The sequence below is a fragment of the Impatiens glandulifera genome, chromosome 2 (genome assembly GCF_907164915.1).
Source record: "Impatiens glandulifera chromosome 2, dImpGla2.1, whole genome shotgun sequence".
Classification (NCBI taxonomy): Eukaryota; Viridiplantae; Streptophyta; class Magnoliopsida; order Ericales; family Balsaminaceae; genus Impatiens; species Impatiens glandulifera.
This window is the reverse complement of record NC_061863.1, coordinates 63,448,454-63,476,214: the sequence shown is the minus strand read 5'-3', so window position 1 is coordinate 63,476,214 and position 27,761 is coordinate 63,448,454. Positions and strand designations below refer to the sequence as shown.

The 27,761-nt window shown below is 26.2% G+C and overlaps 2 protein-coding genes across 2 annotated transcripts; one reads left to right on the top strand and one right to left on the bottom strand.

Moving 5' to 3' along the window:
- The first annotated feature begins 11,063 nt into the window (after window positions 1-11,063).
- On the top strand, window positions 11,064-13,834 carry LOC124925181 (homeobox-leucine zipper protein ANTHOCYANINLESS 2-like). The gene is made up of 8 exons (XM_047465151.1): window positions 11,064-11,135; window positions 11,414-11,476; window positions 11,840-12,379; window positions 12,465-12,551; window positions 12,627-12,833; window positions 12,902-13,079; window positions 13,178-13,539; window positions 13,619-13,834. Exons 1-8 carry the CDS (start codon window positions 11,064-11,066, stop codon window positions 13,832-13,834), a joined length of 1,725 nt encoding a protein of 574 aa, XP_047321107.1.
- A 4,248-nt stretch (window positions 13,835-18,082) lies between these two features.
- Window positions 18,083-20,544, bottom strand: LOC124925180 (homeobox-leucine zipper protein HDG1-like). The gene is made up of 6 exons (XM_047465150.1): window positions 19,912-20,544; window positions 19,669-19,692; window positions 19,393-19,584; window positions 19,099-19,279; window positions 18,542-18,900; window positions 18,083-18,451 (listed from the first exon to the last, which is right to left on the bottom strand). The coding sequence occupies exons 1-6, from the start codon at window positions 20,542-20,544 to the stop codon at window positions 18,083-18,085; spliced, it is 1,758 nt and encodes a 585-aa protein (XP_047321106.1).
- Between the last annotated feature and the right edge of the window lie 7,217 nt (window positions 20,545-27,761).

Here is a 27,761-nt window from a genome sequence, read left to right as displayed (position 1 = left end):
ATAAAAAGAAAGAAAGCACAAGAGTCTTTGGTGAACCACTCATGATGCATATTTTGTTCAAATAATTTTTCTTATTGCTATCTCCAACAACGTCAATAAATCACAAGGGATTTGTTGAATGTGACAATAATGTTACTATTGTTTATTAATTGTTACCCAAAGTACCATATATATATATATATATATATATATATATGAGTTTTTAATCAAAACCAACATTCCATATACAAAGGGCTGGACTCTTTCAAATATTAGGCTGGTCTTATATATTATTGATAGATGATAATTATAATAAGTGGTTTTCAATTCGTATAGTCGTGTTTGGGACGGTTTTTTTCTGATTGAATCGGTAGTTGATTGAAATAAGTCGGGATGATATATGTATCACCGCTTTAGCTCCGTTCCGATTTTACATTGATTTTATATAAAAACATTAATGGACACAATTTAAATATATAACATCACTGATATATTTATTTTTTATATTTATTAGAGTTTTGAAGTTAATTTCTTTATAATAATTTTTTTTAATACATTATATAAAAGTTATTTTATCAAAAAAAAATTAAAAATATATATAAACCATGTCTCGCGAAGATTTTTCGAAACTAAATCGAAATAGAAATAAAAAAACTCTGAATTAGAACGAGTCAGGATGATAAATCTACTTCGCTCCATTGTCGTCCTTAGTTCTTAGTGAGAAGGAAATAACAAAAGGATATTTTTTTTAGTGTATTCTAAAACATGGTATTCTCCCCTCCTGATATTAGTCTTAAACATAGTTTTGAAACTCAGTCCGGTCATAAATTTAGTGAAGGGTTGGGTCATTGAGTTACTAGTTCAATCGGTGGGTTAACTAGTTCAACCAATGAATTTCATATAAGAATAAAATAATACAAAAATAGTAAAATTTCAGCAAATTGTTTATACAATAATATTCGAAGTAGAGATCAAAATTCAAAATATTGTTTTACAATTACAATTTATTCATCGTCTCTATTAGGGACAATACAATTAAAATAAATACAATCTTAAGTCATGAATTAACATAATTAAAATAAATATCAATTACTAATTATTCGTAAACCGCTCACACTATTCACAAAAATCAGTCTTACCAAAATCATCAATAAGAAAAAAAAACGGGGAGAGATGAATTGAGATGAATTGAGAGAGTGATAAGTGAGAAAGAAATGGAATAATTTGAAGAAAAATAATAATAGAATAAATCTGCTGGGTTAACCTGGGTTGCCGGATTTCTTAACCTAACCGACGGGTTGACCAAGTTTAACGAGATTCGAGATTGATTACATTTCTGATTTTTTTTTTATCAATCTAGTTCGGTTCACCAGGTTTAACGAGATTGATTACATTTCTGATTTTTTTTTTTATCAATCTAGTTCGGTTCACCAGGTTTGCCGGTTTGCGGGTCTGACAGGCGGGCTGAAGGTTACAAATTCTCAATCTAACTTTGTTTGACGTTCAATTTCCCAAACTAACATACTTTGTTCATTCATTCCCAAACTAACCTACTTTACTATTCAAACTCAGTTTTTATATTTTAATTTATTTTTATTATATTTAAATTTATTATTAAATATATTTATTTAAATTATTATTTTTTATTAAAATATTTAAATTATTATATTTTATAAATTAGATTATTTATATTTTGAGCGTATATATTTACATTACTACTATTTATGTTTTGATACATATATTTTAAATTATTATTTTTATAAATTTTATAATTTTAATATATATATTTACATTTCAATTATTATTTATATAATATAATATAATATAATAAATATTCACTTTACCATTCTCATAAATAATTGATAAATACTAATATATTTAAAATATTTTAACCATCATCATATATAATAATTTATAAAAATAATTACAATCATTCTTCTCTAAATTATTGACAATTTTACTTAATAATGATCTTTGGTGAGTTATCTATTTCAATTCGAAAACGCTAGCTTTGATTTTGTTAATTTTTCTTCTTTCTCAAAATTCCATTAAGAATAAAATTATCATATTTCTCCTAATCATGTGCTATTGAGAACGTTCAATATTAATTTTCTTAAGCATATCTGAAATCGTTAACAATATATTTTACGTTAGATTTGTTTTATTGATAAACATTTTTTACTTATATTTTTATTATTGTTTTCCAAATGCTTAATCTTGTTATTTTTCACTTTATTTGATGACATTGTGAACGATCGTGTTTTTTTTATAATGTTTTTGTCATTATATTTAAACAATTCTCATTTATATAATATTAAATTAATCTTTTTAAAATAAAAATAAAAAGTTATATAAAATAATAATTAAAAGTAAATATATATTAAAATATAAATAATCAAATTTATAAAAATAATAATTTAAATATATATCAATATATAAATAATCAAATTTATAAAAACAAAAATTTAAATATATATAATAAGTTTAAATATAAATAAATAAATAAAAATAAATAAATAAATAAAAAATTGAGTTTGAATAGTAAAGTATGTTAATTTGGAAATGAATGAAAAAAATAGGTTAGTTTGAAAAGTTGAAAAAAAAATAAAGTTAGATTGAAAATTGGTATACAAAACTATGGTCTTAATGTTGACTTAAAGTTTTTATTTTATGATAATTTTTAAATTTGTAGAAGATAATCAAATCTTTTAAAATTTGGACTTTGAAGTTCATAACATTAGATCAAATCTGAATAATATGTCATGTGATGTGGACATAGAACCTTGAAATTCCATATGCTATCAATATTTTAGATATTTATCCCATTATTAGACACGGCAATTTGGCTATGGTCATGATTTTAACTTAATTATTTTATTTTAATAAGATTAACAATTTTAATATATTTTAATTCCTATTAAATTTTAAAATATTTTAATATTTCTTATTTTTTTTATTTTACATTAAAATAGTTATGTTAAAATGTATATATATTATAAAAACATTCTTCAATCAAAGTTTGTTTGTAGCTTAGTGGTTTTATAGATGGACAATCCATTCCCTCTTCAGGGTCCACTGTCTCCCAATTTCTTTATGTAAAAAATACCTAATTATCATTTATTTTAAAAATCACTTTTTAGGAGTGTTATCACAACTTTATATTTAATGACAGAATCTAAATGGTTTTCCGAAGTAGAATAGAAGTTATAAGGTTTAAAATTGTCTAAATTAGATATTATATTTGTGACGGATATTTATTATATGTGGAGACTAGTACAATCCCTCGATTACAATATATTTAATCCGAACATTTTAATAAAAATAGAACTTAAATAATTGATAGATAAAACCCATATAATAAGTAAAACAAAACTCTGAATTTATTGTGTGGGTGATTAACAAACTCACAAATATAACCTTTTTAATCTGAACATTTTATTTTTTTTTTAGTAAAATGGAGCTTAAGTAATTGATAGGTAAGCCCCGTATAACAAGTAAAACAAAATTTACAATCTAAGTGTAGGTGTAGTAACCAAATTAAAAACGAATAAAATTTGGCTTTGTTCGATTTGAATTTTTTAAATAACTCAAACAAAATCAAACATTATTTCCCTCGTCTCTTATTCATTACATCACTCAAATTATTAATCAAAATATTAAAATACCATATATTTTAAATTATTATTTTTTTATTTTATTTATATATTATTATCTTTAAGTATTTTTACAACAAAAAAAAATAATCATTATTTACTCAAAATCATCCATAATCATTATTCTTTCTCCATCTAAATTAAAAAAAATACCAATCCGAATAAGCTCTTTGAGACCTAATAAAGATGTCCGATATCTAACATTGTCGTAATATATATATATATAATGATACTTAAATTTTAAAATGCCGGATTGTCGAGTCGAAGACTGTGGTTAATTTGAATATATGTGAGAGTAAATATATATTTGAGTCGAATTTTGGGTTGACCCGCCCATAAAAATTTTATATTTTTTTTATGGTTTTTTATATTATTACATGCTAATTTATTATTATTACTTTGCTAACTTATTTAATCGTTTGATCCCGATTTATATGTGAGCTGAATTAACTGGTCTCAGGCTAATTAATTGTGATGATGAGAAGTAGGGCCGCTAAATCGATCTTACAAATTTCAGTTAAATATAGCACAACCCTAAACCCTAAACTTATAATAAAACTTGTTCTCTTCAAATTATATGGACCCAATTTGTTTATTATAGTCTCAGCCAAATTTAAAACAATAAACTAGTTAGTTATAGGCCTTCAAATTATTCCGCATCCGATAGTCATTGGGCTGCAGTCTGGTCGGGCTGGACATCAACTGAATTTCCGATCCATCTGACAAATAAAATAAAAATATTAAACTGAAATGACTAATTACCCATTTATTTATTTATTATAATATATATTATTTTTATTTTTTCTTATAGAATAAATATTCTAAACGGGATACTACATTTAATTATTATTTTATATAGAATAAATATTTAAAATAAATACTAATCTATATATATAATGATGTTTAATTTTTAAAGTATCCGAATTGTCGGGTCGAGAGTTGTGGTTAATTTGAATATTTATGTGAGAGTAAATGGATACTTGGGTCGGATTGTGGGTTGACTCGCCCATAAACTTAAAACGGTTAAAAATAAATTAAAAAATGTTATTTGTAGGTTTCGAACTTGCAACCTAACAAAACAAGTACAACGTTTAACCAAATGTGATTGAGATGTGGTTTGTTGAGGGATAATAGACCGGTATCATTTGAAAATGGTTAAAGAAATATATGAATCAAATATTTAATTGACCAAAGTGTGAGGTCACGATACTAATTATTTAAAAATATGAATCAAATATTTGATTGACAAAGTGAAAGTGTAAAGTCACGAAATGAGAGATTCATTCGGAAAAAATATGTGATGAAACATGTGAGAAAATAAGTTGTTTTATCGAAAGAATAAAATGTGAAATGAGAGCGTTATATTTTTTATTTTAATAATTTTAAACATTCATTAAATATTATTATATTTTTTTTAATTTAATTTATTTTTATCCTTATCCGTGTGCATTGTACGGAAATTTTCTTAGTTTAATTTAATTATCTTACATTTTTAATAATGAATTTGATATTAGATGTTAATAATATTGTAATAGTAGTGTAAGAATAGTTTATAAATAAATTGATTGGTTCAAATTTACGGAAATTATAAATTGGGATAAAAAAAAAAGTATTATTTTAGATTTGTATATAATTAGTACTTCTAGGGCTGAAAAAAAATATCGATATAAAAGGTATATCGAAAATACCGTACCATAATATATCGAAAATATCAATTTTTAAGGTATAACGAAAAAATGTAAGGTATGATATCGATACCGAAATTATTAGTATTGTAAAGGTATGAGATTTTTAAAATTTTGGTATATCGAAATATATACCGAAATACCGAAATAATATTTATAAATTAATATATATATATATATATATATATATATATATATATATATAATACCCCTAAGAAAATAATTAGATAAATTTGATATTAATTTAATTATAAAAATATAATTTTTAAATAATATTAAAATATAATTATACTAAAATATTATTTTTTTAAGTTAATATATTTTTTAGGTATCAAAGGTATAATATCGATACTGTACCAAAATTAAGGTAAGGTAAATATATGAATTTTTTTGTATATCGAAATAAGGTATATCGAAATCAAGGTATACCGAAATCAAGGTAAGGTAAATTAAGGTATGCATTTTTTGCCTACCGAAATTTTAGGTAAGATATAAGGTATTGATAAAATAATAAGGTATACCGTACCTACCCACCTTAAGTATTTCTCTCTCACCAATTATTTAAATTACTAATAAATCATAAATTATATATTTAAAAAATATTTTATTAAGTAAAAAGCACCCAAAAAGTACATTTCTATAATTTATTTATTCAGCAAATAAAAATTTGAATTTAATTTCAAATTTTGAAATGAAAAATTTCTCCCTTTAAAAAATTTAATTTCAAATTTAGGATTTATAAAATCTTAGAAACTTTCTTTTTCCACATGTAGACTTTTCGTTTTTGCTTTTTCCCTAACCTCTTTATATATATATATATATATATATATATATATATATATATATATATTTGAAAAGGTGAACAATTAAAATAACTTAATGGTTAAATAATTATTACATATACTTTATTAATTTTGTTGTAGATTCACCATCATCATCATCATCCATTTATCCCATTATTTAGTTTATGATTTTTTTTATAGATTATTCATCTTTGTCCAATGGTTATTCCTTGTTTGGTCAAGATTAAGAACAATTCTTGGATGGTTATGTCCTCATTCACACTTGGAAGAAAATTTCACAACTCCAAGCTTGGTAGATTTGTCAAAACTGGTGAATTGAAATACAAATTACAAAGACCACTCTTTTCAAGGCAAAATAGTTTATTTTTTTAGTTTAGTTTGTTTTAATATGTTTGGATGATTGTAATGTTTCACTATTTCACTTCATTTGTTACTTTCAATTTAATTTTGCATAAATATTTGTTTTGTTCAAACTTAGACAAGGTGGTTTTTATTTTTCAATTCAAGTTTTTAATAAAATGATAATAAATTGTATTTCTAAGAAAAATTACATTTTAAATGTTTATTAACTAATTTAAATTAATATACATTTTTTTTATATCTATAATTCACATTTCAAATGTTTATCAACTAATTTAAATTCATTAATTAAATAAGTAAAAAAAATTAAAATAAGTCATTCAATAACAAATTTATGTGTTACACAAAATGTACAAATATTACATATAATAATTTTAAAAATTAAATATAACCAATATATAGAAGACAAATAAAGGTCAATTGACAAAAACAATTGAAGGTTGGAACAAATAATATAGATAAATTATTCATGAAATCAAATATAGATATCCTTATTATTATTAACTAGCATTTAACCTGTGCATTTGCACGAGTAATAATATAAAAAATCGTGAAAAAAAATTACGGATAACATTTTTAATTTTATTTTTAACCGTTTTAAGTTTATAGGTGGGTCAACACATAATCCGACCTAAGTATCCATTACTCAACATCATTATATATTAGTTAGTTAAAAAGTTGAACTTATATTAATATTAAAACGTCCCGCATTTATCAAATTTGGTGTTTAAATTTAAAATATAAAGTCTTTGTAGCTTAGTTGGTTAAAGAGTTGTACTTGTTTTGTTAGGTTACAAGTTCGAAACATACCTCTAACATTTTTAATTTTATTTTTAACCGTTTTAAATTTAAAAACAGGTAAACCCACAATCCGACCCAAGTATCCAAATTAACCACAGCTCTAGACTCGGCAATCCGGACACTTTAAAAATTAAGCATCATTATATATATATATATATATATATATATATATATATATATATATATATATATATATATATATATATATATATATATATATATATATATATATATATATATATATATAGATTAGTTAGTTAAAAAGTTGAACTTATATTAATGTTAAAACGTCCCGCGTTTATCAAATTTGGTGTTGAATTTAAAATATAAAGTCTTTGTAGCCTAGTTGGTTAAAGAGTTGTACTTGTTTTGTTAGGTTGCAAGTTCGAAACATACCTCTAGCATTTTTAATTTTATTTTTAACCGTTTTAAATTTAAAAACGGGTAAACCCACAATCCGACCCAAGTATCCAAATTAACTACAACTCTCGACCCGGCAATCCGGACACTTTAAAAATTAAGCATCATTATATATATATATATAGATTAGTTAGTTAAAAAGTTGAACTTATATTAATGTTAAAACGTCCCGCGTTTATCAAATTTGATGTTGAATTTAAAATATAAAGTCTTTGTAGCCTAGTTGGTTAAAGAGTTGTACTTGTTTTTGTTAGGTTGCAAGTTCGAAACATACCTCTAGCATTTTTAATTTTATTTTTAACCGTTTTAAATTTAAAAACGGGTAAACCCACAATCCGACCCAAGTATCTAAATTAACCACAGCTCTCGACCCGGCAATCTGGACACTTTAAAAATTAAGCATCATTATATATATATAGATATGTTTATTTTCATATCTAACATCAAAAAATAATAAATATTTAACAAGTTAATTAAATGCCACTAATAAGTAATACTAACAATATATTGATAACATTCTCACCATTATAAATAATTGAACGAGAATTATTTGTATCGCCGTAGCAATAATGTCAGGGTATTTTCTGTTAATTGCACTTATATATGGTTCACAAAACAACCTGAAAGATTATTATTGACCATACTTAAAAACCTTTATTTGCATACTCACACAATCAATGTAAAAATTCATAACTAAAAACCTTCGTTAATGTTCTTAAAATTACCCACAACCATTAACAATTGACAATTAAACTCAAAATACAAATATCAATTCATCTCTATATATATTGAAAGGAAAAAGAAAAGAGTAACGATTCACTCTCGTATTCGGAGATCACCACAAAAAAAAACTAATCATCCACACTACCAAAAACTCACCATTAGTAAATGATGAACCATATAATTGGGGGTATTGAAAACATACCTGCCATATCACCAACAAACATATGTAAACCTAGTAAATTCTCTTCCAAAATCTGCTTAAATTTAATGGCAAGTTTTTATGGAAACAATGTCGACAAAGAAATGAAGATGATAGATGGTTAAAGAAAATACAAGATAAACATAAACAAAACTCGACTAAGAAAGAGTCGAGAAAAGCTAAATCGCACAAGTTAGAATAAAATAGAAACTACTTACAGGGACGAAGCCAGGATTTGAAACTTACCCGGGCTAATTTTTTATTAAAAAAATCTATCCGGGCTAGTTTTATAGTTTGCTGTCACCAATGTTTTTTAGCGACGGAAAATAATCAATGACGACGGTAATTTACCGTCGTTATTGATAAAATACATAAGGCTCCCCGGGCTACAGCCTGGGCCAGCTTGTACTTGGCTCCGCCCCTGACTACTTACGTAGAAATGTCAACTATAAAAACATAACGAAAGATCTGAAACAAGTTCAGAAAGAAGGTATTCAAATTCATGTTGAATTATGATATCTTGAAATACTTGATCTTCTCATTAAACACACACAAGCCTAGCACATGTAACCATCCACGGTCCACCCCCATCGGACCCCCAATCAAAAGTCCATCCTTATAAAATGATGCACTAGAGAAATCATCAAGAAGATTAAAGTGTAAAAGCTAATTCAAACTTAGGATAAAAATCAATCATGTATCCATGAAACCTTCTAAATAGAGTTTCAACCAAACTAACCAACAATGTATCTTTAACAATTCTCTCAAATCGCTCTATTAATTTAGTGATGACCATGCATAGATTGTAAGAACATGATTGGAAGGATAAGTATTAAGATTCATTAATAACGTGAGCAATAAACCAATAAATAATCGGTTTAAAGGATGATATATTAAAAGTATTACAAGATTAATACGAGTAAAATGTGTCCATTTGATTGAAAAAGAATTCAGAAAATTTAGAAAAATCTAGTATATATATATGTCTCTCCAATTAGTATCACTTAATGACAAAATCTAGAAATACAAATATCAATACGCCTTTATCTAAAAAAAGGAAACAAGCACGCATGAATCATTGGCTCAAAATCATATGAAAGCGACACACTTATTTTGGTATCGAATCGTATTAGTCTCATTAAACATGCACAAGCCTAGCGAAAATAATCATCCATCCCATCAATTAAAGTCAATTAATGGTAAAAGATAAACTAATTACTTACATATTAAAGTCGTTAACAAACTCGTTAAAGCATATCGTAGTTTCTAATTCAAACTTTTAAAAAGTCACATTTACACATCAATATAATTAAAATAAATAACTACCCAAATCAAACACTTTGTTAGACTTTAAGAAATGCTTAATCTCTAAAAAAAAAATGTACAAACCAATTGTCAACAACTCTTTCAAATAGCTAGAAGTAAATATTTCAATGATGTTAAGTTCAAACAAACTTGGTTTGAACTATAAAGACTAGTGATATTGTGAGATCATGGTCGAAAGGATGTTAACAATCATTAATAAGGTGAACAATAAATAATTGATTTAAAAGTCAATATTGTAATACACTTTTTCAATAAGTCACGATTCCGTGAAGATCACAAATAACCGTGGATCAATATTATGAACTATTACAAATTAAGTTACGATAAGTATTATCATAAATTTAACACACTAAAACTCTTAAAAAATAAAATAACAATAAAGTCACAATAAACTAATTAATCACGGTCAGTCGTGCGTGCTAAGATGAATGCTGATTGTAGTCTAATTGATGCACATATTAGACGTTCATAATTAACACCACAATATAATTTTTCAGATTTTTTAGTAATTTTTTCAATCCTAAGAATCGATCATGCTTAATCTGCATCGGTGAGATTATCAATTTGATTCCTAATTGGTAAAAACAATTCATCCCTATTTATAATAAGATCAACTCAATCCAACCATCATAATCATTTTTATGTAAAAGTCACAAATATTATAATTGCAAGGTGTACAAGTTATTTAATAAGAAGTAAGAAATGTAGATGAACAATCCCAATAAAGTTGATAAAATGAAAATCAACAAAAATCTCCAAAAGTTTAACTCATCACCTCATTGGGATATATACGGACAAGAAAGAATCATAGCCAAACCAACTTTATCGGATCCTTTTTTATCGATTCATTTACTTGTCAAAACACATGTTAACTATTGATAATTAAAACAAACATACTAGGAAAACCAAACAGCTCCTCACAATGTTGGCAAAAAAGAAAAGTAGAAAAGATATAGTCTTTAATAGTTTTTTGAGCATTGTATGATTATGAAGAAGATGAACCAGTGTGACCCATCATCATCATCTTCTATACATATAAAGTCTCTCTCTCTCACTCCTCTCTTTCTTCATAAACTAAATCGGATTCAGGGAAAAGAAGAAGAATTGTAAACAAATGGCTTTGATTTCATCAACGGAAAATCATAACTCCAGAAGAAGAAGAAAATTAGAGCCTTCTTCCTCCAAAGTAAGTTAGCATTTTTCCTTGTCTTTTTTAGGGTTCTCAATTCTAGAGAGACTTAGGCCTATTATTTTAATGTGAAAATTAGATTACTCAACTGAATATCTTTTCGAGCTTTTTGTATGGACCTACAACGGGATTTGATGTGAGAGATATTACTAATTAAATATTTAATCAGTTTATAGGATTTGATCTTAATTAATCTTATTTCATAAAACTAAGATTTCACATTTTAGTATGTGTTTTTTGACTTTGAATTCAGGGTTCTAATAATTTTGTTACAGGAGGCTGAGATGAAAAGAGTGAACGAAGAGGAATTCGAGATCATAATGGAGGGAGCGGTTCAGGTGAGGATGATGATGATCAAGAAAATAGACCTAGAAAACATAGCAGACACAACCCTTTTCAAAATAAAGAACTTGAAAGGTAACACTATCTTTTTTTATCTATAATATATATGTGATGTTGATCATGAATGAATGATAGATATTTTTCTTCATCAATATATGTGTATAGTTACTTCAAGCACAATAAGCAACCAGACCTAAATGAAAGACAAGAACTGGGAAGAAGAATATTATTAGAAAGCCAACAAGTTAAGTTCTTGTTTCAAAATAGACGAGCCCAATCCAAGGTATAAATAATAAGAAGAAGAAAGACAAGATCTTGTAGTTAACATTGGAATTTAAATCAATTAATAAAAATTACAGACACAAGTGGACCGTGATGAGAATGCTATTCTGAAACAACAAAACAAAGAGATTCAACAGGAAAGTGTCATGTTGAGAGAGGCATTAAGGAACTTGGTCTGCACCAACTGCAATGGCCCACAGATTCCGGCTGATGTCTCTATGGAGGAGGACCACCGTCTAAGAGCCGAGAACCACCGTTTGAGAGATGAAATAAACAGGGCGTCTGCTCTACCACAAAGATCTATGTCTCCTCCTCTAACCAATACCATCATTAACCACAACTCATTTGGAAAGTCGCATTTTCTCCGGCTCGCTGAGAAAGCGCTCAACGAATTGGCCAAACTAGTTAATGTAAATTATCCTCTATGGATACAAACATCTGGGCAAGGAGGAACTGGAGTAGGAGTCATGGAATCACTAAACCTAAAAGAGTACGTTAAATCGTGCCCTCCTTGTTTAGAAATCAAACCCGATCCAAATTCTACTCATTATGCCACTAGGGCATCTGGCACGGTTGTTGCCAACAGCTCCTCGATCCTCCATGCCTTGATGGATCAAGTAAGTATACTAGTCATTTCTTAAAGCCATTTATTTTATGTTAAGCAAATCATTTAACCATTTATTTATTGTGGATATTATGTAGAATCAATGGGTAGATTTATTCCCATGCATCATTGGTAAGAGTGTCACTATAGACATAATTCAGACAGACAATAGAACCTTGCAAATGGTAATTCTCTTATTCCAATAGATACATTGACCTTTTAAGTGATGAATATGCATCAATATTTTCCCCATTTTGTAGATGTATGTTGAGCTACAACCGCTGTCGCCTCTGGTCCCTATTCTGCGAGTGAAGTTTCTTCGGTTCTGCAGACAGCTTGCGGAAGGAGTGTGGGCAATGGTGGACGTGTCCGTTGAACGCTGCCATGAAGTTTCGGCATTTTTAAATTGTACTAGGTTTCCTTCTGGTTGTATTGTGCAAGATATGCCCAATGGCAATTGCTCCAAGGTATGTTTTTATTAGAATTATTTTATATGCCACCATAATAATTAAATTCTAAGAATATTGGTTTTTAGGTTACGTGGATAGAGCATTTGGTATACAAAGAGGACGAGATTAGTCATCCATTAGTAGTAGGTTGTAGTTCGCCGTCTTTCAGTGCTCAAAGGTGGCTTGCCTCTCTTCAAAGACAATACCGATGCTTGGCTATTGTCAGGTCACCTCCTGTTTCCACTCATCATGCTCGAACTAGTGGTAATGTTTAGTTAGCGGATAAATTAGTATTTTGCAATTTAGCATGGCTTTCGCAATCAATCGCTTGATTGGTGAAATGGTTTAAATCCTTTTTTCAGAAATGATTAGTGAGTTGGCCAAGAGAAGCATGGTTGGTATGGCTCATAGAATGATGCGTAGTTTTGGTTTCGGTTTATGCTCGACTGTGCACCAATGGCAGCTAGTCCAAGCCGGGGAAACAAGGCTTTCTGTACGTGATAACAATATCAATAATCTCGGTGAGCCAATTGGGGTGGTGCTGAGTGCCACAAATTCCGTCTGGATGCCCGTTTCCCATCAACGCTTGTTTGAATTTCTGAAGAATAAACAGTTAAGGGGAGAGTGGGATGAGTTAGATAATGCCAATCCAATGCAAGAGTTGGTTTGGATCAGCAAGAGCAATGTGGACGAACTCAACCGCGTGTCACTTCTTCGAAAGACTGTAAGTCTAGTCTTTCGAATAATCACATGAAGTATTTATTAATTAATTTATTGGTTGGTTGGTTATGTATGTTTATTAGGAAATATCAAACATGAATCAAAATGATGTGCTTATATTACAAGAGGCACAATCAGATGCATCGGGGTCCATGATAGTGTATGCAGCGGTGGACATGCCGGCAATGAAGGTGGCGATGAGAGGTGGGGATTCAAGTTCGTTGGAGATACTTCCGTCGTCGGGTTTACTTTCATTCCGAATATCAAACGGGATGAAAGCGAGGAGGAATCGTGTTTGATGACAGTGGCGTTCCAAATATTGACGACGAATAACCCCGGAAACATGAACATCTCCATGGAGTCGATCGAAACCATGAACAATCTTGTGTCTCGCAGGATTAAGAGGATAAAATCTGTTTTTCATTGTGGCTAGCTAGCAAACATTGGACTCTGTTTTTTTGCATGGGATTTGTTTAGAGTAGTCAAGTATATAATTATTGAATTTAGTTTGGCCTTCATATTTAAATAGATGATGATACCGGCCCTATAACTATCATATCATATGATCTAGTAATTTATGACCTGAAATAATTTTGAAATTGAAAGAAAGCAATAAGTAAACTCACAGTTCTTAGTTAGCAGGTCAGGATTTCCAAAAACTCAGTCTCTGTGGCGATGATTCTGAGTTTAAGTCCAACAACACCATGCTTCTTCTTCTTCTTCTACTTCATGAAGATCCCTTTGTTCTTGAATTTTAAAATAGTGACGCAGCAGCAGCAGCGATAAATTCGTTCAGATCTGTCACGATACGACAATGAAAGCCTTAATTACACCAAACTCATTCGACAAAGAGACAGGGAATTGAAACCTGCTTAAAGGAAACAAGGAAAAGTGAGCGTTCGACCGGTCTTCGCTCGACTCTAATCACCTGAGCAATTCTTCAAATAGCATCGACCACGAGCGATTGTAAAAATACGGACGACCGACCGACCACCAATAGACACGCCTACACCGTCAACGTTGTTATCATTACTTGCTGATCCGGCAGCAAGGATTAGAGAGCCGTCGATATCTTTCAACCGATTTGGAAAAAGCGAAAGACAAATTGCAGAGGAACCGTCTATTTCATAAGAGAGAGAGAGAGAAAGGCAAAATCAATTGTAAAATAACACACTCTTGCCCCTAATCTTCTAACACAATTTTATAATTAGTCACACATATAACCTAATGTCTAATTTATTTTAAAATTTAAAAAAAACTAATAAAACTACTTAAAAAGTAATTAATTTATCCTTTAAATTTAAATATAATTACTTTATTTATATATATGTATTTTTTTTTTCGGTATAAAAAATAGTAAGTAGGAGATTTGGTACATAAAAAAAAGGAATATATATATATATATATATATATTGAAAATTATTTTTATAAAGAAGTTGATAGGATAAATTTTCTTGGATTTCAATGATTTTTTTTAACATTGGAGTTGTCTTTTTTTTTAATCACTTAGATTTGAGTTAATGTTGCGTTTTTGTTCGATTCAAAATCCTATTTAACTGTATCGGTTTTTTCATTTTGGATTTTTATAATAGAATAATATTCTCAATCGTCGGAGAGTCGTTAATTTGTTGTTCATACCTTTCGATTGTGTTGGTGATTCTTTTTTGAGTCTGTGTCCGCCCCTTTCTTAGCAGCAATGGATACGAAATAATCAAATCTGTATTTTTCATTTTTTTTCAATAAAAAGTTACTTGATTTGATCTATGGATGAGCTCTTGCATGTATCTTCCCATTATTTGTATAAATTTCTTATTATTTCGGTAATATATGTAAATGATCAATTTTTATTTAGTGGGACCTTTTCAGGCGTTGTTTATCAACCCGACTAAGAATAATTTTAAATGCCGCTCAAAATTTTTGGTAGTCATTCTTCCGACACCATTTCATTGATTCGTTAGGCTTACTCTACTACAATAGTCATAATTCAATAATTTAAATGAGTTCGTATTAGGAAAAATCCTCAATAAATCGCGTCGACATTATCTTGTATTATTTACAAATTAAATTTTTTATATGTAATTTTTATTTAATTAAATTTAATGAAAATTAATTCATAATAAAAAAATTGAAATAAAAATGAAGCAGACATTGTACTTACCAATCCTGTGGAATATATATTTTTTTTGAAAAAACAAATCACTTAGTTAGTGTATAAATAGTTATTAAGTTGATATAAAATTTAGTTCATTTAACTCACATAATTCAAGTTATATATATATTTTTAAATATAATTAATTATTATTAATTCAAATAACTTGTTACAAAAATTAAATTGTAAAATAATATTAAAAAAATTTTTAAAAAAAACTAAATAAAAATATAGATATTAAATAATAATATAAAATAATTGTAATAATTAAAATTCTAAAAAAAGAATATCCAACCATCTTGTGAATTCTTGAAAATGACTCCAAAATTTTGTAACGATAAGTGATGGAGAGTAGAATAAGTAAACAAAACAATTAAACGACATAATAAAAGTATACCTTATAAGAGGATCTGTTTTAGTGAATTTTTATTAGAAAAATAAATTTTTTTTTTAAATTCGATACCTTCATCTCTTCTGCTGTTAAGAAGGAGACATATACGAACTCGAAAAATAATTAAAAAAAATTGAAAAGTATGAATAGTAAACACCCATCAACAATTGAGAATATTATTCAGACTTTTATGAAAAATACGATTTAGACTAAACAAGGTATCGTATCGAAAAAAACACAATATCAATTCAAATCTAAGTGGTGGAAAGAAAAACGAGACACCTTTCGATGAAAACATGTCATCGGAGAAGCCAAGAAAAAAATGATTATGAAATTTACATTGAAATTGAAATTGGAGTGTCTAATTCAAATAGAATTCAATATACTTAATTTTACCATTCTCAAATTCATTCTTTTTAACTCGAAATTGTAATTTTAAATTTTATTTTATGTTTTTTCAAACAAAATAATTTATTATTTTATCATTTAAAACACGATTAAATCTTCCATCGATAATTATTTTTTGAATTTATGATGTTAAAATATAAATTGATGAATTTTTTTCTTTTTAATTTAGTAAGAACATTTGAATATATATTTAATTTAGGAAGTTAAATGTTAGAACCGATATTTTGTTTTTTTGAATTTACAAGGTTAAAATGTCTACCGATATTTTTTTTTTAAATATTTGAAGTTAACATGTTGAGAACTGATATTTTCATAATAAAAATCAAAACTTAATTTTTTTTAACACTTAAACTATATTAATTGGTTATGTTAACCAAAATTTTAATTAAATAGATTTACAAAGTTTATATATTTTTTAAATATAAATATAAAAATTATAATTTTATAATTTTCAAATATATAAATTGAATTAAAACTCAAGCGCCGATTCTCAATAAATAAATTGGAATTAAAATTCTATTAATTCCAATTACACCCATCCAAATTAAGAGAGTTTTTAACCTTCATAAAATTCAAGTTATTCAATGACTTCATTTTTCATTCTTTTAATAATTTGTTTTTTCTATTAAAATTAGTTAATAATATATTTATATTTTCAAAATCAATAAAATCTTATCCTTTCATTCAAATATTTAATCATACATTTACAAATTATTTAAAATTTAAATATTATTTAATTTTATATTATAAAATAATTTAATAAATTATTATAATTTATTCCTTCTTATATATATAATAATAATACTACTTAAGTTTAAATCACCAAGTAAATAAATCCTATATTATTAATCAATAATTAATTATCTCTTTTAATCCTTAATTAATATTTATTTTATTATCATTTTATTCTCCACGTATACTTTAATATATCATTTTAACCGTTCCTTTATTATATATATATATATATTTATAAATTATTTATTTATAAATTAAAATAATAAAAGAAAATGATAAGTGAAATATATAATTTTTTTTTAAAAAAAAAAAATTAAGACTGAAGATATATATTTTTTTTAAATCAATTAGAGAAAAAAGAAAAACATTAAATTGATATAGAAGGGAGAGAAAAAAGAAGAATAAATATAAGAATGAATTAATGTAAAAAAAGAATAAGAAATTATTAAAAAGAGAAAGTGAAAGATTCATGTAAACAATTAATTATTTATTATAATCTAATAATTAATGGCCTAATATAATAATAATATATATATACAAGAAAGTGAAAAAATAAAATTAATATAAGAAAAAGAATAAATTTTAATAATAAATTAATATGAAAAAGGGAATTAATTAAGAAAAAAATAATTCTCAATTAATGTTGAAGTAAATACTTTAAAAAATAATTAAAATAGTGTTTAGTTGTTCACTAGACGCCTATTAAAGTAAATAAAATTGTAATTATAACCATAAAAGTTGATGACATAATGAAAATTAAAATCCTCTCTCTTAATATAATAAATGGTCCAGCAAGTTTTGTATTAGAATAAGAACCCGAAACACCACCACAGCGACCACTAACTTTACTAACTAGCTAGTTAGCTAGCCACAATGAAGAGCAGATCTGATCCTCTGAATCCTTTGAGACATCAAGTTGTTTATGTATTCAATCAGTTCCATCGAGATGTTCATATTTCCGGGACTATTCTTCGTCAATATTTGGAACGCAACTGTCATCATACACGAATCATCCTCCTCCTTCACGCATTCTCTCGTCGCCGGCCTTTTGATATTCGGGATGATGGAAAATCCATTCGGAAGTATCTCCACCGAGCTCGAATCCTGACCGCTCATCACCACCTGCATCACCGGTAAGTTCACCATCCCATACACTATCATGGATCCCGACTCGTCTGATTGTGTCTCTTGCACTATAGGCACAACCTTTTGATTATTTTTATCAATTAAAACCTAATTAACAAACAATCAATGAATATTTAATGGGGTGATATTGCTCGGTAGACTAATTATTATTAAATAGTATATATATATAGTACGTACCGTCGTGTGAAGAAAAGAGACACGGTTGAGTTCGTCGTCATTGCTCTTATCGATTCGAGCCAGCTCTTGTATTGGCATGGTGTAATGTACATCCTCCCATTCTCCCCTTCTATCTTTATTGCTTAGGAAATCAAACACACGTAGATGGGAAAGGGGCATCCAGACCGAATTTGTGGCACACACCACCACCCCGGTTGGCTCACCTGGATTGTCCATGTTATTGCGTACAGTCAGCCTGGTTTCCCCGGCTTGGACTAGCTGCCATTGGTGCACAGTCGAGCATAAACCGAAACCGAAGCTACGCACCATTCTATGAGCCATACTAACCATGCTTCTCTTAGTGAAATGACTAACCATCCCTGTGAAAAGAACTAAACATGCACACATAGGAGAAATTGTGATCAAGTGAGATAAAGAGGGAAGCCGGCCTCATGCAAAAAAATAACTGATATACTAACACGAATACTAACAACTTGTGTAAATGATTTCATGACACCGAGAACATGACCAGTTATTTCAGTACTCTAACGAGAGGACATGATGAATAAAAATATTACCACTAGCTCGATCCTGAGTGGAGGCTGGAGGAGACGAGATTATCGCCAAGCATAGGCATTGTCTTTGAAGTGAGGCAAGCCACCTTTGAGCACCAAAAGACGAACTACAACTCATGACTCCTAATGGATGAATAACCTTGACGTCGTTCTCTTCGCAATCCAAATGCTCCACCCATGTCACCTGAAAAACATCCCTCACAAAAATCAATACTAGCTAGCTAGGAAAAAAATAAACTACTAATATATTATATATGGTGGTAACATTCTAATAATTATAGATAGTTATATATTTACCCTAGAACAACCATTGAGAATATCTTGCAAAACACATCCAGAAGGGAACCTCCTACAATTAACAATTCCGCTAGTTTCAATCGACACGTCCACCATTCCCCACACTCCCTCCGCAATCTGTCTGCAGAATCGAAGAAACTTCACTTTCCAAACAGGAACAATAGGAGATAGCGCTTGTAGCTCAGCATCCATCTACAAAATTAAGAAGAGAAAAACAATTAATCATACATATAGTTTTCATTAAAGCTTGATAAAACGTTGTAATAAGAAAATTACCATTTGTAAGTTTCTGTTGCCTGCCTGTATTAGGACATCTATGATAGAAGTCTTACCAATAATGCATGGAAATAAATCCGGCCATTGATTCTACTCGACCACGTACAAGAAACAATGCATGGTTACATTATTTGATATATAAATAAATGGTTTTAAGAACTAGTATGTATATATTTTTTATATATTGAATTTAGGAAGATAGCATGAACCCACCAACATAAGGAATAGTATATATATACTTACTTCATTCATCAAGGAATTTAGGATGGACGAGCTTTTGGCCGCAACAATGCCGGATGCCCTTGTGGCATAACGTGTAGAATTTTTGTCGGGCTTTGTTTCAAAACAAGGAGGGAATGATTTGATGTACTCTTCCAGGTTTAGATATTCCACGGCACCTCCTCCTCCTCCTTCGCATCCGGTCTGTGTCCATAGAGGAGCGTTTACGCTAACTAGTTTAGTCAATTCCTCCATTGCTTTCTCGGCGAGCTCGAGAAATGGTGAATTTTCAATCTGGTTTTGACTCACGTCGAGTACTCCTGCCAAGGAAATTGTTGGCATAACAGGAGGAAGAGGAGGAGCTGCAGGTACTTGTCCAATGGGAGCGGAGTTTGATAGGTCAAAAGACATTATTGGCCTTCCAAGGCATCTTTGTGCTAGCGCTGTCATCTTGCTTAATTCCTCGGTGAGACGGTGGATCTGGAGTCTCAGACGATATTCCTCGACAGAGTTGTAATCAGATGGATTCAGTGATCCGTTGCACTTGGTGCAAAGAGCAGTCTTTAACGTCTCTTTCAGCTTATGGTTTTCAAGTTGAATATTTGTCTTATTTTGTTTGAGAAGGATATTCTCGTGACGTCCTAATTGTGCCTGCATATTATATATTTTCAATGCCAAGAATAATTAAAGATTATCAAACTCTCCCTCTCACAGTTATATCAATTTTATATTATTATTACCTTCAAATTAGATCGTTTGTTTTGAAACCAAAATTGAATTTGTCTAGTCTTTAATGATATTCTTGTACCCAGTTCGCGCCTTTGTTGTTCGTCCGGATGTTGATTTATTCTAAATAAACTAAATATTGAATAAAATTATTTATCAACGTTGCATTGGAGATAAATAGAGAAAGGGAAAGTGATTTTTACTTCTCAAGTTCCTTAATTTGAGAAGGAGTATTTCTATGGTACGATCTATGTCTCCTCCTCGTCCTCGTAGGTATTATGCCATTCTCATTTGAACCGCTCCCTTCATTATTATTACCGTTCCCTAATTCTTCAATTCTTTCCATTTCAGGTAAGCCCTTGACCAGTGATATCCGAATTCTGTAACAATATTTATATTTAACTTCAATTTATAAACACACACAAACTAAAATGTGAAACCCTAGCTAGTTTTGTATCAAAATTTAGATCCAACCAATCCATCATTGATTAGAACTCAACCCAGCTAAATTGAAAATCCTAAAACACACACTAATTAAAATGTGAATCCCTAGTCTTATGATGTTGACAACTCCTGCCTAGGAGTCAATAATCAAGAAAACTTTCAGCTGGTATACATAAAAAGGAGAAAGAAGGCTATTCTAATCTTCTTCTGGGTATAGATGAAAAAAGAAGACATATTTTTCAGCTGGTATATATAAAAACACAAGGAAATGTTAACTTACATTTGAGTAAGAAGGCTATTCTACTCTTCTACATGGTATAGATAGAGAGAAATGAGTGATCTTCTCTTTGATGTTTTTATTATACATAAAGAGATGTCTTTATAGATATATTATAGTTTATATCGAACTCAAGTTGATTATCTATCTTATTATCTTATTACAGTAACATTTTTGCTTTTATCTACCAACCCTCTATTTAGGACTTTTTCATTGAATTTATAGATATAATAATATTTTTATAACTAAAATATATATTAAAGTACCTTTTGACAAATATTGTATAGCAATTTGGTATGAAAAAGAATAAAAAATGAAAAAAAACCAATAAACAAATATTTTTTTTTTCTTTACAGCTGTTTACTTTTAAAAAGGTTATACATTGACTTTTCATATACACCAAATAAAAATCAAGTTTACTATTGTTTCGATAACTTTTTGAAAATAATTGTGACGATGAATATTATAAAATAATATATTTTTAAAAGGCTCTTTAAACTTCCATAAAGATTGTTGGTGTATAATTCTTCATTGATAAATCCATAATGAGGTCAAATTTTAGATTTTGTTGAATTTGATTTCATGAACTTTGTACACTTTTAGAAGTTGACACTATATTTGATTGTGGATGCTTAAGTGACAGTATTCTAACTAATATCTCCGTATTAATGAGATCGATGTTAATTTTTGTTGTTTGACGTCTTATCAATAATTGTTTTGAAAGTTTTTTGAATGGACTTATATATTTTTTCACTTTTGTATTTTAAATATTTTATTTCGTTGTTTGTCATGTATTTTTTTTGGAACTTGGATAACTAATTTGTATTAATTTTAGCTGTAAAATTGTTTTCTTAAACCGAAATAATTAGATGATATAATGTAGTAGGAAGATGTCTAGTTATTAACATTTTTTTACTTATCATAATAATATTTGTAATAGTTTTAGTACCAACATTTAAATTGATTACTTATATATTGTTTATGTTCTTAATGACTCTTAACATTTTATCCTTAACTTTTAAACAATAATTTTACAATATTACTAGTCCCCTTGAGTTTCTAGTCAAACTTATTTTGATACAATTCATAATTAGATTTAGTTGAAGCAATATGAGTGAATACTTGAAGAGTATTCAATTTGAAATTAAAGGTTGTAAACCAATTTATAAAGACTAATAGTGTATGATAAGGGTAGTTTTATTTTATGGATGTTTGAGCACCGATTTATAAATTAAAGGTGGTAAATTAACAATCTTTAAGAAGTTGGTGATCCTTTTTTTAGCGAATCTTTTACTAAGAAAAAATTGTCGGGTAGAATAAATAATATTGTTCTCACTTGTTGTTTATATCTTATTATATTCTAATAACTATTCTAATTTTGGTTTTGTTTAATTTTACAAGTTCTTGGTAAAAATATAGATATAAAGATAATAAATTTTATTTACTTGTTGTTGACAACTTATTAGTCCGTTCTTATAATTCTTTTAAATTTTTTTGTTCAAGTCTTTGAACTCTTAGTAAAAGAATAGACTATATATAAATCTTTAAAGATAATAACTTTTTATAAATTAATTATAATTATATAAAAAAAAATATTTGTATGAATATAAATAAAATGGATTATATTTTTATTTAATTTCATTAAAGTCATTAAATATCATTAAGAATATAACAACTTTAGAATTTAATAGATAATTTTAATTATAATGAATTAAAATACACATTTAATTTAATAATGAAATATCATCAAATTTCATAATGAGAATAATTTTCTAGACTTTTATATAAATTCAAAATTTTAATGTACAAATTAATTATAATTTAAATAAAATAATTTACATTTTAATAAATATTTGAATTTTATTTATTATATGAAGTTAATTCTTAGATTCTTTAATTCACTTAGTTTATTAATCTAACATTCATCTTAAAATTGAACCAAAATATATGAATTTAAAAAATTATATATTCTTCTTCTATAACTTTCTTCCTTAATTCATTTTGTTTTAAATAAAAAATTATTTTATAACAAACTTATTTAGACATATATACTATTAGAAACTGACTTATAATTCAAAATAAGTTTATTTAAATTTATTTTTTTAATATAAACAAAATCTTACTCATTCATAATTTTTTTTTATCTTATATTTATAAATATTTAAATTTAAATCAATTCAAATTTTAAATATTGTTTCATTAAATATTAGAAATTATTTTAATAAATTATTAATAATTTGATGTACGTAATACAATTAAAAACCAAGAAAAATGACGCATTATATAAATAACACAATTTATTTTATATATATATAAAAATATATTTAAATGTGACATAATATATTATATAAATTAGGTATATATATAAATATATATTAATAATTATAAATATATATATGCTCACCGAAATGTCTAATTAAGGGAATTTATTTTATGTGAAAAACTTTTCGTATCTAATCTTTAGATTCATTAGGATCATGTTTGTTCAATTAGTTTTGGGACTGCGGAAGTTTCTTGCCCAGGATAACTTTTTTAAAACAGTTTATATATAGTTATATATATTTGTTTAATAAATAAGTTTCTATCAAGTTTTTGCTTTGAAATTTAACTATATAAGGATCAGGTGATCAAACCTTATCCTCCTCACTTTTTCATAATACAATTTTAATTTTTTATTATATTATTCTAATTTTAATAAAATTATTCTATATTATTAATATTTTATTTTATACCAACAACAATTTCTAATATACAAATATTTATAATAATACATAAATTTTCATAAATTTTAATTAATATATAAATAAAATTTATTTATATAACTTAAAATATAAAAACAATATATATATAATAATATAAATTATAATATTATTTATTTTAAAATTACATTTATATGATAATTATATATTATTTTTTTTATTAATTTCAATATAATTAATAATAATAAATTATTTATAATATAAAGATTAAAATAATAATTTATATAAATATAAGAATAAAATAGTCTTTTATATTTATTAATTTTAAACTGTTTCAAAATTTTATAAAAGATTATAAATTAATATTCATAAACAAGTTAAAATATTTATCTTGATTTGATTAGGTATTTAAATAAATAAATTATTTATTATTACAAAACTATTTATAGGCATTAATATTCTATAAAAGTCATCTTCTCGAGTGTCTATTCACTCGATAATCTGTTTTTGCCACGATTTTGTGTTTTTATTCTTTTTTTCATGTTTTTTTATATATTTTCACAAAACTAGGCTGAAATCACTAAATATTTTCATATTATTTTTTATATAGTGAAAATTTTCTTATTTAAAACCTAATTAATTTAACGTCTCAAGTTTTCTTAACCTAATTTTTCTTATATATTTAAATTTATAAATTTGTTTTTTAAATTAAGTATTCTTATCTTTTATTTGATTTCGTATATTTTATTTAGTAAGGGTATATATATTGGTTTGATTAATATGTCCACTTATTACCAGTATTAGTGTAATACTTATAATCTTTTCAGCCCAGTGAAAAAAAAAATCTAGATTCGTTCTTGAATGTAGTGTCAAAAGTCTAGTTACGACGTATCATAAATTTATTTGCATTAATGATATGTTTGATACTCGGTCTAGTGATTTCGCTATCCAAATTAGATATAGAAGAATATTAAGTATGAGGTAGAGTTTGTCCCATAATAGCGTTTTAATTTGAGTATGATTCAAGGTTTAAACAAGACATTATGCGTTGGCTAGACATAGGAGAGTTCAACCGGTCGGTAACCGGTTAACCAGTTAAACAGTTTCGATTAAGTCTTATTTTACCTCTTATTTTACAAACTAGTTAACTGTTCAGTATTGGTATCGGGTTTTATCGATTTTGGAACCATTGGTTCCGGTCGGTACCAATTTAACCGTGAACCGATAATTCAATTTTTTTTAAATAAAGTATTAAACTTATTAAATGATTTTTTATTTTTGTGTCGTACTTTTATGTTATTCTCAATTTTTTATTTATATTATATTATTGTTTTAATATAGTATATTATAATAATATTTGATAGATATATTTAGAAATATTTATAATATATTATATTATTCTAACAATATAATATATTTAAAAAGTATCTATTTTTAAATTAATAACGATATAAATTAGAGTTTTTAAAAATAATTATATACAAATTATAATTTAAAATTAAAAAAAACTAATATATATATATATATATATATATTATTTATAATATATCTAATATTTACAACATAACTAATATAAATATATATGATTAAATTATTATCGTTTACCGGTTAAACCGTTAGAAAAATAGTTCAACCGAAAATTGAACCGTTAGAACCAGTTAACCAATAAACCGATAAAATAAAACCGATAAGCTATCAGTTCTATTGGGTTTTCTATTTTTCGGTTTTCTTGCACAGCCCTAGCTAGCCATGAATAATTTCTATACTAGCTAGACATGAATAATTTTTATGTGAGAGATTGCTACAAGTTATTCGCTAAGATTATTTCATATAATTTTTGTTGGGAAAAACTTTGTGAATCAAAATATTCCATCAAATATTTTGTTATTTGGTTGTAGCGGTATTCACGATTAAATTTTTACGGAAGATATATATGCATGAAAAAATTTGTATTATGGTTAGTCGAATGTGTCACGAGGTTGAACCGATAACTCACTTATTTTTGCATTGTTCATGGGTAGCTAGTATCTGAAGTCTTTTGTGGAGTATTAATGAGATTCAATTGAATAACTGAGTCTTTGGATAGTTACTGAAAAGTTTGGAACTTTAAATTATCGTCATATTATCATTTATAATGTTATTATTATAACATTTTTAATATTCTTCTGAAAAAGAGTAGAGTTTTAGTGAGTTAATCGTTTTTTTAGAGAACTTAAGCTCATTTTTATTTTGATTATTTTTATAAAGATTTTTATTATTTTTAATATACATATATTTTTTTCAAAAATAAAAATAAATTATATATATAATTATAATTTTAAATAGTTTATATAACTGAAAAATTAAATAATAGAAAACTATTTGAAAATTTGACTAATATAATAAAATAAATATAACTTTAATAATTAATGTATAGTTTTTCTTGATTTTTGATTGGATTAGAATTAATGAAATGTCATGTACAATTATTAATAATTTATTCAAATAATTTATAATATAAATTAAAATAATATGTAAATTTTGAAATAAATTAAATAATTTGTAAATATAAGATTAAATAATTTTTTTTAATAAAATATAAGGAGTTAATTTAAAATTAGAGATGATATGTATGTAAGAAAAAGAAAGAAAAAATTTAACACGATTAAATTCTGCCCATTTAAAATAAATAGCTAGTTATATTAATATAATTACGTATTTAAATTGACAAATAAGAACATTTAAAATTTAAGTATTCAATATTTGATAATATTTAAATTTAATATCCGAACAAATACATCTAAACTATTATATTATTACTTATATTAGTTAATAAACTTAATATATTGAAGTGTATAATTTAATATATTAAATAAAAAAAATTAAAATAAATATTATATTTTGTTAACTAGTATATTAAATTATAATTTGTTAACTTAATATATATAAATAAAAGAGACTAACAAATATAAATATAAATATAAAAATATATATATAAAAGAGATAATAAAAAAATATATTTATTTTAGAGGAAGAAAGTTTGTTTAATTATAAATGAGAAAAAATTGAAAAATATATCAATAAATATGAGAGATTATATATATATATATATATATATATATATATATATATATATATATATATTATTTTACAATTAATTTAGATATAATTCTATTTTTAATTAATAACGTTCGTAAAATATAATTAAAGAGATTATGATATAGAAATGGAAATTTGTTATCCTTACATTATGAAAATTAAACTAATAATTTAAATTTATATATAGCATTAAATACGAGTTAATGATATATATATTATATTTTTTATTTAATAATTAATTTAGATATAATCATATTTTTATTTTTTAATATTTAAAAATAATCTTATAAAAATAGTTAAATGAATTATCATCAAAGAAAATAAAACGGAGAAAAAAATAAAAAAATAATACGACTTTATAATATATAACACTAACTTTATTAAATTTAAAAGGATATAGCGGACTTTTTTTGACGATTTTTTTTAGAGTAATGACGTTAAGTTTTTTTCTTCTTTTAAAATAAACTTTATATTTAAACTTATTATTTTTAACGTGTTTTCACTTAATTCTATAGAAATGAGTGATTATAAATATGTGTTATCAAATTTACTTATTTTAAATAAGTCCTTATTATATTCAATTAAGTAATAAGTTAAGTTATTAAACACAGCTTATGTATTATTTTTGATATCATTAAAATATATTAACT

Bases quoted from the DNA above. Each gene is read 5' to 3' on its own strand.
- LOC124925181 (XM_047465151.1), top strand. From the start codon at position 11,064: ATGGCTTTGATTTCATCAACGGAAAATCATAACTCCAGAAGAAGAAGA. The intron at 11,136-11,413 runs GTAAGTTAGCAT...ATTTTGTTACAG, and splicing joins TAGAGCCTTCTTCCTCCAAA to GAGGCTGAGATGAAAAGAGT. The intron at 13,540-13,618 runs GTAAGTCTAGTC...TATGTTTATTAG, and splicing joins TGTCACTTCTTCGAAAGACT to GAAATATCAAACATGAATCA.
- LOC124925180 (XM_047465150.1), bottom strand. From the start codon at position 20,544: ATGCAGGCACAATTAGGACGTCACGAGAATATCCTTCTCAAACAAAAT. The intron at 19,280-19,392 runs GTAAATATATAA...GATGTTTTTCAG, and splicing joins TTCTCAATGGTTGTTCTAGG to GTGACATGGGTGGAGCATTT. The intron at 18,901-19,098 runs GTAATATTTTTA...TTCTTTTCACAG, and splicing joins CACTCAGGATCGAGCTAGTG to GGATGGTTAGTCATTTCACT.